General features: G+C 40.3%; 1 protein-coding gene across 3 annotated transcripts in view; it reads left to right on the forward strand.

Moving 5' to 3' along the window:
• The window catches only part of COL5A1 (collagen type V alpha 1 chain), a 430,660-nt gene that overhangs the window by 351,346 nt on the left and 65,022 nt on the right, over positions 1 to 14,292 (forward strand). For all 3 annotated transcript variants that reach the window (XM_033962082.1, XM_033962081.1, XM_033962083.1), the window contains 3 exons: positions 264 to 317; positions 417 to 524; positions 5,553 to 5,606. In XM_033962082.1, coding sequence (XP_033817973.1) covers positions 264 to 317; positions 417 to 524; positions 5,553 to 5,606 — 216 coding nt within the window. The remainder of the gene's footprint in view (positions 1 to 263; positions 318 to 416; positions 525 to 5,552; positions 5,607 to 14,292) is intronic.

The following is a 14,292-nucleotide window of genomic DNA, read 5'->3' on the forward strand; positions in this document are numbered from 1 at the left end:
GTTTTGTAAAGTAGGAACTTAGATATGTATGCATGATAAATGTTGAAGTGCCAGTAGAGGCAAATCTGAAATATGAATAGCCCTTCTATAATGTCCAGCATAGTCTTTAATACAATAAATATTTGGTTTGTAAAGAGCATCTTTGCAGCAGTAAGAAACAATTTTCTGTCATCAGTTCCCCCCCCCCCCCGTCTTATGCATTTGATCCTTTATATGATTCTTTGATTAAGTGCTTACTGATCAATCAAACTATGTTTTACCAGGGATTGCCTGGCCCACCTGGTGAAAAAGGAGAGACTGGTGATGTTGGACAAATGGCAAGTATTTCTAACAATGTCAACATACAATGCAGTATAATTGGTATTACTTCAGAAAACTTAATATTTCATTATACTAATGCATGTCTACCATTTTAGGGTCCCCCTGGTCCCCCAGGGCCCAGAGGCCCAGCTGGAGCTCCTGGATCTGATGGTCCACAGGGCCCCCCAGGGGGCATTGGTAATCCCGGACCAGTAGGAGAAAAGGTATAGTATAGTTTCATATTTCTAAAACCAGAGGAGAGGTTGAGTCATATATACTGTCAAACTGGCTTTCTTTTAAGGTGTGGGTGATATTTTAGAACTGGTGAAAATCAAAGTTAAAAAAAATACTCACATGAGAGGCATATTTTCAGGATGAAAATAAAGTGTCTTTGGTAAGCAGTACAAAATGCATTTTCCAGTAGCATGATAAAGATACAGATGAGGATTACTTAGATGCTTGACAATATGGGCTATGGTGCATCTTTGGAAAGAGGAAGTTTCAGAGTAAGTGGAAGGAAAAACTTCTTCACTGAAGAATTAGTGGTTCACTTGGAATTACTTAGCAGCAGATATCCATACTGGAGATAGAATTCAAGCATGCATGGGCCAGATAAAGAGTGAGGGACAGAGGCACAAAATTGTGACGCTGTAAAGGAACAGCCACCAGAGAAACACCAGACTGTATTTAGTAACCAATTCACATGCATGTTGTTAGTGTTGAGCATTGTTCGGAAAAGGGGTCCAAGCCTAACTGGCATTTGCTACAACCAGTCTAACTGAGATGAGCAGGCTTTGTGCATCTGCCTCTGAATATGATTGACAAGGAAGGGACAAGAGAAGAGCTCATCCAGGATCTGGGATTGACACTGTTTATGGAAATGCCTTTATCTGCTGATCACTGTTGTATACTGTGATGTCATTGTATATACTTATAGCATGCTGCTTAGTTTTAATTGGGGTCAGAGAATCAGGAAGGGTTCTAGACAGGAATAATTGATATAGTATTGTGAAAAGCTCAGACTTTGATATCTGCATTGTTCTCAATGATCATCATTTATCATATAGTTGGAGCAAGGAGGCTGTCTCATATTAGATGCCCTAAGCAAACATTTAGCATTGTGCTTCTATTAGCTTTCAGGGTCCTAGATACCCTTCCCTGAGATTCTGAAAATTAAGTTCAATAATCATGATCACCCCCTCTCTAGCATTCCTGTAAAAATTCATAGTTGAAAAGCATATTTTAAAATACTCAACTTTGTTTAAGATATACCAATGTGAATAGGTTATTTGAAAATTGTCCACCTCCCTGTGGGAAAAAAAGTATGTACTGGTACCAATGCAGAAAACTTCTCATACATTTACCTTGGGGTTAATACACTTCCACTGTAGGTTTGCAATGCTGAAAAAATTTCAACAGGGGTGTTAGTTTGTGTAGAAATCTTGACTGCACACTGGATTAAAATGAAATCAGATTTGGTGATTAGCCAACCTGCAGCATGAAAATAATTTTTGAAACACAAACAAACAAAAAAGGTTTTCATGCATGGCTAATGCAGGAAATTTTTGCCAGGTCCAGGGCAGCCTTGAAGGGCTGGTTGAGAGGAGTGGGTGACTTCTGGCACCCCCTCTCTTCCTCCAAGTCTTTGCTCCAGATGCCTGGCTTTCGTCCTCCATCCCTCCACTCCCCGATGGCATAACCTCCCTTACCCACAGTTCAAAGAATTTCCCTGGTAGTCTAGTGGCACTCCCCCCTGACCTGACTCCCTCACATATACTTCAAACATTTCCATTGTCAGTTTAGTGCCCCCCATCCCCCCACGACCAACACCTCCCACTTTACCTCAGTACAGAAATTAAATCCCTGATGTAGACAGTTTTCAAGCCCTGACTCCTCCCCCAGACTTGGCTGAGCTCACATGCCATACCTTAACATGGTAGGCAAAAGAGAGGTGCCCTTGTTCCTGCCGCTGACGCCACCAATTGTTTTACTTTGCTTGCAATTGCTATTTTCTACCTGCCTCTTCCTCCCCCCACCCATAAAAAAAAAACCTTTCACTATAGACTCACTTAGGGGTCCTTTTACTAAATTGCAGTAAGCATTTGCTGCACATTAAAAAGGTTTACCATGGGATGTGTGCTGCTGTCCTACAGTAAATTTGCCTGTCTGTTCGCATACACCATGCAGTAAAAATAATTTCCACAATTTTCTCCAAGGGGGTGTGTTTGGGGGATATGCTGTGGGCATGACAGCGCTAAGCAGTGCATGAGATGTTCTCTTTTGCTAATCGATTAGCGTGGAATTAGCACGTGGATCCTTACTTCCTATAAAATAGGTGTCGGTAGAGCTCACGTGGTAATTTTTTTAATGGTGAAATTAGCATGTGGCCATTAATTGGGAAAAAGAAAAAGTCAGCCATTTTTTGATCATAGCACAAGTGAGAAAGTGAGCTAGCGTGTGAGAAAGCAGTGAGCTAAGGCCACATTTGTCACGGCTTTAGTAAAATTACTCCTTAGGGCTCCTTTTATCAAGCCGCGCTAGAGGTTTAACGTGCGTAATAGCGCGTGCTAAACTGCTGGACGCGCTAGCCGCTACCGCCTCCTCTTGAGCAGGTGGTTGTTTTGGGCCAGCGCAGGGGTTAGCACATGATGAAAAGTCATGCGCGTTAACCCCGCTAGCACGGCTTGATAAAAGGAGCGCTTAGTTTGATTAAGCTGACACTGGGGATGAGCAAGCAGTTTCAAGTTTCAAGTTTTATTTTGATTTGATAAATCGCTTATTCACATTTACTAAGCGAGTTACAATAGAATAAAAATAAACATACATTTAGACATACTATTTAAAATTTAAAAATAATGGGTTGGACCGACAAACTTACAAACTAGTTGATACACAAGGAATGGAGGAATAAAGTTACAAATCAGTGCTTTAAAGTAGAAAAAAAGAACCATAAATGGAAAAAAAACATTAATTTTAAATCTGATTATATGAACCTGCAAAATTTGTGCTTGAAAAAAAGCATACAATGTGATGCCCAGATCCAAAAGTGCCTTATGTATCTCTCATGGATTTTGGGCTTATATATCCAAATATTTTATATGTAAACAGAATTATTTTTCTGCATGTCTTATTTTATGTCATGTGTGCTTTTCCAGAAAAACAAACAAAAAAATCATCAGAAATTGGAATTCAACTTTGCAAACTCAGAAGAACATTTTCAGTAGGACATCTAAGTTTCAGTTTGGCCGTCTTGGGAAAGATGTCCAGAAAATCCAGTAGAGAAAATGCCAATTCTCAAAAAAAGCAGGACGTCTATCTTTTTCTTTTGAAAATGACCTATCTAGATGTTTTCGCCCCTAATATGTCTATCTTTTTTGCCCATTCTCTAATATAAAGATGTCCACATGAAAAACACACAAAAGCCATCTTTTCAGACCTGGTACCCAACTATCTTGTCCTAAAGGCTTCCCATCATCTGATTGCAGCAGGGGAATCCTGATCAGCTGAGCTGGTTTCATGGAGTCCTGCTGGCTCAGCAGTTTGGAGATTCCCTTGCCAAGATCAGCAAAACTGGCAGGGTGAACCGCAGTTCTTCTCTTCTGCCCTCCCTCGCACCCACCGATCCACAGAGAGCTGCTGTCCTCAGAGCCCTACACCCCTCCCCCCAACATCATCCAACATCACTGACACCCTCCAACATAATCCAACACCCCCCCCCAACATCTCCCCGACATTACTGACACCCTCCAACATCCCCCAATATCACTGCCATCCACTCAACATCACTGACACCCTCAACATCACCTGACACTCTCCATACTTTCTGATGAAAAATCAGCAGGTGGGAAGCCCACTCCCTCCTATCAATAGGGCTCCATCTTCAGAATGATGGGCCTTCCCTCTTCCAATGCATCTTGGGATGCAGTGGAAGGGGCCTAAGGCCTTCATTGGCTCAAACTTCATAGTATAACAGTGTGCCTCTATGCTCTTTCCCTGACCAACTTGGGTCACACAATATAGAATCTGGGCCAAACTGAGCAAAACATGAGAAAAGAGGACTGAATGAATGCCTGCCTTAAGCTAGAAGGATGCTTGGATGCATAGGAAGAAGAATGGCCAGTAGGAAAAAGGAGGTATTGATGCCTCTGTATAAGACTCTGGCGAGACCTCATTTAGAATATTGTGTACAATTCTGGAGACCACACCTTCAAAAAGATATAAACAGGATGGAGTGGGTCCAAAGGAAGGCTACTAAAATGGTTGGTGGTCTTTGTCTTAAGGCATATGGGGACAGACTTAAATATCTTAATATGTATACTTTGGAGGAAAGGTGGAAGAGGGAAGATATGAGGTGAGTCTCTTTCATTTGAAAGGAAGTTGTGGAATACGAGGACATGAGATGAAGTTAAGAGGTGATGGGCTCAGGAGTACGGTAATCTAAGGAAATACTTTTTTACAGAAAGGGTGGGAGATGCGTAGAATAGTCTCCTGATAAAAGTGGTGGAGATAAAGACTGTGTCTGAATTCAAGAAAGCATGTGATGAATGTTCTAGATGTGCAGACTGGATGATCCATTTGGCCTTTATCTGCTGTCATGTTTCTCTGTTTCAGTCAAAACAGTATCGATTTGCAAGTTAAAATCACCCACAATAAGAAGCATGGGCATTTCACATGAATATTAAGATTTAACTGTGCATCCAATGAATAATCATGTCCTGCAGACGCACGTAAATTAGCAAAATAAACAGCTGGTCTGCACTGATACATGTTTGGTACTAATAAATAGATATTTTTACAAAGAAAAGAAATTTCACAGTTGCAGGAAGATATTTGCAGTGCCAAGATTGTGCCTTGTCCATTACGTTCTCTATCCACAACAATCTTCATATTAATTACAAGTCTCATAAATATTTGAACATTTTTCTTTTTTGGAAGTATTTGAGATAATATAATCCTCCTTCCCTTTTTTTTTTTCAAAACTGTTGCGTGGTTTTTAACGCTGGCCGTGGCGGTAACAGCTCTGAAGCTCATAGGAATTCCTATGAGTGTCGGAGCTGTTACCACCGAAGCTGGAGCTAAAAACCGTGCTACTTTTTTGTTAAAGAGGGGGGTTAGTTTGTTAGATAGTAAAATTGTTTTATAACAATGTCTTTTTTGCTGTAAGTCACTTAGGACCGATTTAATTTTGGACAGAGTGAGAGATAAATGCTTGTGCTTGTGATTATGATTATGATCTGTGTTTTTATCTGTAGGGTGAACCTGGAGAATCTGGTGAGCCTGGGCACTCTGGTGAAGCTGGCCCGCCTGTAAGTGAAATAGGAGAACATTACCGCTCTATAGAAAACTTGAGAGAGAAGATTGCTGCTTGGTAGTGCTTGACTCCCATATTTTCACTCCTGAAAGTCAGTTAAAACACCAACACAATCATTAATAGTAAATGAGAGCCACGTAGCAAAAATGGATGGTTTTCCAAAGGTTTCAGTTACCTCATTGAAGAATGATGTTTCCCCAGGCAGCCCTTAGTAAGTAGGATCCAAGATGATCAAGGAACACAATACACTTCTCCCTCCGTATTCACGGTTTCAGCCATCGCGGTTTCGATTATTCACAATTTGTAGCTTGCTGGCTCCTCCCTCCAAATTACGTCAGCTTGCATAGAGAAATCGCTGATTCCAAGCGTTTACAGAGAAAACCGCTGATTCCCGGCACTTTTTTCATCGTGTTTTGCGGTTTCACCATATTCACGATGGTTTTTAATAGAAAACAGCGAATAACATATGAAAAAGTTATTCGTGGTTTTTCTGTATTTGTGGGTCTGTTAATCCCCTATCACAGCGAATACGGAGGGAGAAGTGTACATTTTCAGATGCATTACTAGACCCGTCAATATTACAGAGATCTGATCACTCCTCAGAAATGGATTTCCTGTCCTATTAACCCTCTTTCTTCCTCCCCTCTTAAAGTCAATCAATTTGTACCTTTGCTTAATCTTTGTAAACCGCATAGAACTTCGCGGTATATAAGCTGCTATTATTATTATTATACAGTGAAACCTTGGGCAGAGAAAAAGTTTCAGAAATTCTGATTCCTTTTATCCTCTTTTCACACACACACACACAAAAAAAAAAACTTTTTATCTTGCTCAATGAATAGAAGAGAAATATAATTGTAGGCCAACGTTCACATCTGTTCCCAAAGCCTAATTTCATGTGCAAATAGCACCAGTTCAGAGCTATATTGTGAGGAGGGAAGAGATGGTAATTGAAATGCCATTCCATGTCCTTAAATGCAGCTTGCATCTGTTCTAGTTTTCAAATACTGTATATCAGACATCAGCCCTACCAGTACTGGCTTCCTGTTGATACAATTTATTGAAGCAATTCTGTGATTGGGCAATTTGGCCTGAATGTAAGAGTGCCAAGTTTGACAAACAGGAGAGTGTGATACAGTGGTTAAAGCTACAGCCTCAGCACCCTAAGGTTGTGGGTTCAAACCCATGCTGCTCCTTGTGATCCCGGGCAAGTCACTTAAGGGCAAATTCTATAAGAAGCGCCCACAAGTTAGGCGCCTAATTAGGCACTGTTCAGCGTGATTCAAGTAAAATTGGGTGCTGTTTAATGAATCACGCTGAGCGAAACCTATTTTGGAGGCGCCCAAGAAATAGGCCAGCTCTAGGCCTTGTTACAGAATCGCGCTTTCTTGATAGGCGCCTATGTTTCAATCAGTGCTGATTAAAAAGCTTAATTGAGCTTGTTATTCAATTTAGATAGGCGCCTCTCTAGTTGGTGCCTAACTTTAGGTGCTGGTTACAGAATTTGAGCCTTAATCCCCCCATTGCCCAAAGTACATTAGATAGATTATGAGCCCCCAGGACAGACAGAGAAAAATTAATTCATGTAGACTGTTCTAAGCTTCCCTGGGAGAACAGTATAGAAAATGAAATAAAATGGAGTACTCTGAACAATGATACAGTATAACTAGCACCTTGGTTAAGCCTGATATAACGGTAATCCATGTTGATAACTCCCTTCCCCTCCTCAATGCTGGTGCTCATTTAGCTAACCAAGCATGTAGGACCGCTTAAATAACAGTCCTGTCTTTTGCCTGTTTAGCTGTCACTGAATATCAGCTGTATCTGCAGAACTTCTGGATACTGTGGGAGTGTGTGGTGCAGTGGATAGAGCTACAGCCTTGGCACCCTGAGGTTGTGGGTTCAAATCCTGCACTGTTCCTTGTGACCCTGGGCAAGTCACATAATCTCCATTGCCCCAGGTACATTAGATAGAGTGGGAGTCCACCGGGACAGTTAGGGAATAATGCTTGAGTGCCTGAATAATTTGGAATCTGCTTAGAATTGTAGGATATGCGGAATATAAATTATTATTTAAAACAAAAAAACCAACTACTGCCACTGACCCAGATATGGCTCAGCAGTGAGTATTAAGGTCTAAATTATCCAGCAGTGGCCGGCATTTATAAAAGCACCACTGTCAGCTCAATAATGACTTGTTAGACTTATATTATTATGTTAAAGAGGCCGTTCCCTTGGGAAACCTATTTTCTTTAACCTGGCTACTCATCTTTTCCCTCTTTTATCACTTTGCACCATCATAATGGGGCTTCCATCAAACAGAGAAGGTGAAGATAATCACAATGCCTCTAATTCTATAAACTTGGGTGCACAATTTTGTGACCACCCTGAAAAATTGACCCATACAAGTCATAGAATAATGTCCAACTTAATTGTTTAAGTGGCTGCCTATTAGCTTTGACTGACAATAATGATCTTTGAAGGAAGTTAATTGACACCAATTTGAAGTTATTCGCAAATCTATAAACTTAGGGGCTCATTTTCAAAGCACTTAGATACATGTAGAAACCTATGGTGCTTGGTGTGTCTAAATGCTCTGAAAATGAGCCCCTTAGCATCTAAGTTCTATAGTACATAACTGCAAAAAGGGTATTAACATGGGAGACACATGGCTGGATTATGGGCCTGTCAGGCACTTGCGCACTAATTTTATAGAACATTGTCAGTTATGCATACAATTAACAGTATTTAGATGAACAAACTGGGTGCATCTAGGGGTTAGTAAAAGGGTTAGTGATCATATAAACATCCTATCCATTTCAAATGAAATCCCACTGTAAAAAGTACTCATAGTACTACATAGACTATACCCAAAATATATACAGTATATTAATATTATTTCCACAGCTGACAATTCTATAACAATCTGTTAAATAACAGGTGTAGGAAGAAGGAAAAGCCTCAGAAATAAACAGGGTTCAACTTTCATATTTTACCCCTGCTTTCATTCATAAGTATAAAAACCTCCTTCCTCCCAACTTCAGTTTCCAAAATTAATTTCTGTTTACTTTTTCTAAAAAACTTTCTTTCATACAGCCTCCTCGTGTGGAACATCCTGTTCACATAGAATTAAATTATCTTCAAAGCATTTCTAGACTCTTCTAGTTCTTAACATTTCCAGACTCTTTCATTTATAATTCTTCATTCATCTTCAAAATAATTCTAGCTTCTCAGTGTAAACATTAAAGTGCATACTGTCAGCTGTTATAATTAACAAAACGTATCTGTTGACAAATCTACTTTCTCCCAGCTCAGATAGGCTCCGGTCAATTTTGTCTCCCAATTCGGGTAAAGCTAATCCAGTATTTGAGCACTGTATCCACAGGGAGTACTTTCTATTCCAGTGGTTCCCAACCCTGTCCTGGAGGACCATCAGGCCAGTCTGGTTTTCAGGATAGCCCTAATGAATATGCATGGAGCAGATTTGCATGCCTGGCACCTCCATTACATGCAGTTCTCTCTCATGCATATTCATTAGGGCTATCCTGAAAACCCGACTGGCCCGGTGGTCCTCTAGGACAGGGTTGGGACTACTGTTCTATACTATCGTGCTTTCTTCCTCCCAACTCAGGCAGGCTTCAGTTGATTTCTGTCTCCCAATTTGGGTAAAACTGCATCCGCAGGGAACACTTTTACTTCTATACTATCCGCGGCTAACACTCTGAGCCGCTGCCTCAGGATTACTGCTTAATACTGCTCCTCTGCATTCCCCAGCTTTACAGCTCCTTGGGTTAACTTTTATCACATAGCAGAATTTTGGAACCTGAAGGAGTTTTTCATGCCTATGACTGAAAATAGGAGTAAAATATAAGAGTTGAACCCTGTTTACTTCTGAGGCTTTTCCTCCTTCCTACATCTGTTATTTAACAGATTGTTATAGAGTTGTCATCTGTGGGGATAGATTTATATATATATATATATATATATATATATATATATATATATATATATATACATATATATATATATATATTTTGAGTGTAGTCTATGTAGTAAAATTTTTTATACTGGGATTTCTTTTGAAATGGATAGAGTATTTAGATGCAAGCATCTACACCAGCATTTCATATATCATAAATACTTGTACCTAAAGATAGGTACTCAAATATTGACATGCTAGTATTCTAAAATGGCTTAAGCGTCCAATTTTCCAGTATAGAATATTTGCTTAGTGTTCAATTTTGTGCAAGTCACTTTTGGCATCCTTCCTTGAATCTACCCCAGTATCTGATTTGCAGCCGGTCTGAGAAACATACACGGGCTCCTTAGCTACAAGGGCATGAAGGTAAAGCCTGAGATCAGGCAGACTCTGCAATATTTCATCATAAATAGATTTGCTGCTAGATAATAATGAGAATTAGCTACCGGTAAGGTACTGAAAGTGACTACTTGAATTTAAATAATGCTTACGTTATCTGGAGCATCATTTGTAAATATCTCCTAAAAATCCAAAGAGGCTCAAACTATGTTATAGCTGGCTAAATCTTATCCATTAAACTTTTCCTCCACCTCCCAAGCTGATAACACAAATTTCGCTGGGTAAGAAAGCAAGCAGGTGTTTGTTTGGGGTTTTTGTTGTTGTTATTTTTTTAGCTGGACAGAACAATATTCAGTGCTAACCAGTTATATTTAGCTGGTTTTATGCAGCTAAATATCGGGCTAAATTTATCTGCTTATCTACTCCATACTTACCCAGATGAAAATTAAATCCTGATGTGAATATGTAGACTTACTGTGTAGAAAATAGAAGTATTATTCCAGTAAAAAAGAAGCAGACTTTCAAGTCCTGATTTCCTTCTTTGGTACTCTAGGGCAGGGGTAGGCAATTCCAGTCCTCAAGAGCTGAAGCCAGGTCAGGTTTTCAGGATATCCACAATAAATATGCAGGAGATAGATTTGCATCTCAAGGAGGCAGTGCATGCAAATTCAATTAGCGCGTGCTAATCAGTTAGCGCACCTTAGTAAAAAAAAAGGGGGTATGGAGTTACTCAATATGATACTTGTGTTATATTATAAATATTAAAAAATACTCCACAAGTTGATAAATACTCAATAATATATATGTAAAACAACTATAATATAAAGTGCAACAAGTGCTAATAAAGTGCTCAGTTCACCAACTGAAAAGTGCTATAAAGTATTAATACAAGTACTACAACTGGTTAAACTAAACTAAACTAAATCTTAGGTTTGTATACCGCACCATCTCCATGGTCATAGAGCTCGGCACGGTTTAGAGGGAATTGTGAAGAGAAAGGAACTACAAGGAAAGGGGTTAGATCAAGATCGGAGGAAAGAGGAATGTTAAAGAGCTAGGATGTCAGATGAGGGGGGAGTGATTAGGTTTTTGAGAAAAGCCAGGTTTTAAGATGTTTGCGGAAGGGTTGGAGAGCACTCAGGTTCCGAAGAGGGGAGGTAAGGTTATTCCAGAGCTCGGTGAATCTGAAGAGGAGGGAAAGTCCCCAGTTTTCCTGGGTGGGAAATGCCTTTTAATGAGGGGAAGGATAGTTTTGATTTTTGAGTAGGTCTGGTGGTACTAAGATTCGAGGAATTCCAGGACAGTGGGATTAGTGGAGGAAGGATGCCATGGAGGATCTTGAAAGTTAGGCAGATGCATTTGAAGTGGACTCTGGAAATTATCGGAAGCCAGTAAAGCTTGGAGAGGAGTGGTGAGACGTGATCGAATTTACTTTTTGCAAAGATAAGCTTGGCCACGGCATTTTGAATCCTCTGGAGTCTGTGGAGGTTTTTCTTCGTTAGGCAGATGAAGATGGAATTGCAATAGTCCAGTCTGGAGAGGATGATGGATTGGACGAGAACGGCGAAATGTTTTTGATGGAAACAGGATCTTACTGTCCTCAGCATATGAAGGCTGAAGTAGCATTTTTTTACCAGGGAGTTGAGGTGGTCGTTAAAGGACAGTGTAGAGTCAATGATGACGCCCAGGACCTTGCTGGAGAATTCGAGCTGCAGGGTTGAGCTGGAGGACAGTGGGATTGAGGTGGGTAGCTGAGCTAATTTTGGGCCAAGCCAAAGAAGTTTTGTCTTGGATTCATTCAATTTCATTTGGACGGTGTGGGCCCAAGATTGCAGGTTCGAGATACAGGAGGATATGTTCTCTGAGAGATCATTGAGGTTCGAGTCTGTCTCCAGAAGGACAAGGATGTCGTCAGCATAGGTGTAAATTGTTTCAAGGGAGGATAGCTGGAGGAGTTTTAGGGAGGACATATAAATGTTAAAGAGGATAGGAGATAGAGGTGAACCTTGAGGGACTCCACAGATTGGTATCCAGGGGGAGGATGAGGTGCCATTCTTGTTGACAGTGTAGGAACGGGAACGAAGGAATTTTGAGAACCAATCAAGGACTGTAGAGGTGATGCCAATCTCGGAGAGTTGGTAAAGTAGAATGTCGTGGTGAACAACGTCGAAAGCGGCAGAAAGGTCAAATTGTAGGAGGACGGCGAACTTGTTGCGGGAGTGAAGTTGTTGGACCTTGGAGATTAGGGAGGTCAGAAGGGATTCGGTGCTGAAATTGGGGCGAAAGCCATATTGGTAGGGTAGGAGAATGGAGAATTTCTCTAGGTAGGATGAGAGTTGGGTCGATATGATGGACTCAAGCATCTTGGTTAGGAGGGGGATATTTGCTATTGGGCGATAGCTGGATGGAGCGGAAGGGTCGAGGTCGGGTTTTTTCAGTAGCGGGGTTAAGGCGATATGGCCCATTTCTGGGGAGAAAAGGCCCGAATGTAGAGCAGAGTTTAGGAGTTTGGTAATGGAAGAAATGGCTTGAGTGGGTATTTTCTCATAGAGGTAGGAGGGGAAAGGGTCTAAAGAACAATTGCAGGATCTCATTTTGAGACAGAGTTTGAGGGTGATGGAATCGGATACTGGTTGTAAAAAGGGACCATCATGGCACTTTAAAGTCCCTTACCCCGCCTTCAACAACGCTTTAAAATACTTTAAGTGCTATGTTCATGTTAGTATGTTAAATGGAACACTTATCTTGAGTTGTTTTTAATGAAAAGGCGGTGTTTCTGTATCTCATGCATTTGTACAGATCTTCAGTATAAGCCCTTAAATGCCCCCGTGGAAGTGAAAACACTAGGCCTCCCTTCGACTTGAGTTTCGCGTTAGCATCTTCAGGAAGGGGACACTGCAAAGAAATAAAAGTGAATGCTCAATTACTCTGATAAAAATGACTCTAAATCACTTTGGTTCGATAAATATTACTTACTATTAAACTCGATCTCAATAAATTTAAATATTAATTTTAAAATCTGATTTCCAAAATCTAATAAAATCTTACTTGGCTAAAGGAACAGGGGTAGCCCCACCAAAACAGGAAAAATCACAGACTGAGCAGCCATTAATGCAAACTTATCAACCCTGGGAGTGCTGACGTCAACTATACAACTAACGATCTGATAGGCGCAAATCACCCTCCCCTGAGTACTGAACCCTCCCCTAAGGAAATGTGTGAACCAATCATAGTTGGAACCATTTGATTGATTTCCTCGATTAAACCCCCAGGACTCAATGTTTACCACTCAAATATAAATCTAAACTCTTCCATTAAAAGTCTATTGGAATTATCCCCTTTCCTGGGCATTATTATCTGTTTTAAGATGGTATATTGAAATTCATTAATAGAGTGCCCAGCTTCTACTCAGTGAGATACTATTGGAGCCTGCAGTTGTTGACGTCTAATGTTAGATAAATGTTCAACTAGCCGCACTTTCACCTTCCGTTTTGTGTGCCCAATGTAGAACTTTTCGCAAGGGCAAATAACATAATAAATGACTCCCATAGAGCCACAATTTGTATTTGTTCTTAAAAAGAATTTTCTATTTGTGAAGGGAATTATTAAACAGTTTTTTGACCAAACTAAAGGACAATAGACACAGTGGGCCATAGGCTTCGTGAGGAGACTTCATTGTAACATCCATGTCCAGTGTAACCATGATTAACAGTAAACTGTAATGGTAGCCTCAGTAAATATCTTCCCCCTCTTTGGTTTTGTCACATTTAAACACATTGGTACCTGTAGTCACACGCCAATTACACATGCCATTGCTGACAAAAAATGGCAGTTAGAAAGTGTGGTTACACATTTAAACCATTGTAGAATACTAGCATGTCAGTATTCAAGTGCCTATCTTTAGGTGCAAGTATTTACATAACTACACTTAATGCCATTCTATGCAGGTGCCTATAAATGACTTGACATGTTAGAGCCAATGGGTGGAATATAGGCAGGGGCATCAATTGGCACACATATCTTATGGAACCCTGTAGGTTATATATACCCTTGCCACACTAACATGCTAACAATTAAGTCATAGCTATGGCAGGCATAATTGTTTATATTGTATCTATTTTAATATGTGTTATATTTTTTCAGGCCAATGTTGGCTTGCCAACTCTACCTTTTTGTTAGCCATGACCACTAACCTTTGCAGATCTTACTGTTAACCGCTTTGCCGAGCTACGCAGTAGCTCTATGACATCAATCAGCTCTACCTCTTGGAAATCTTTACTACCAACCTCCTTTGTAATTCCACTGTAATCCTCTTTTTGCCAAATTATGGGCTCCTTTTTACTAAGGTGCGCTAGCGGTTTTA

The sequence above is a fragment of the Geotrypetes seraphini genome, chromosome 10 (assembly GCF_902459505.1).
Source record: "Geotrypetes seraphini chromosome 10, aGeoSer1.1, whole genome shotgun sequence".
Taxonomy (NCBI): Eukaryota; Metazoa; Chordata; class Amphibia; order Gymnophiona; family Dermophiidae; genus Geotrypetes; species Geotrypetes seraphini.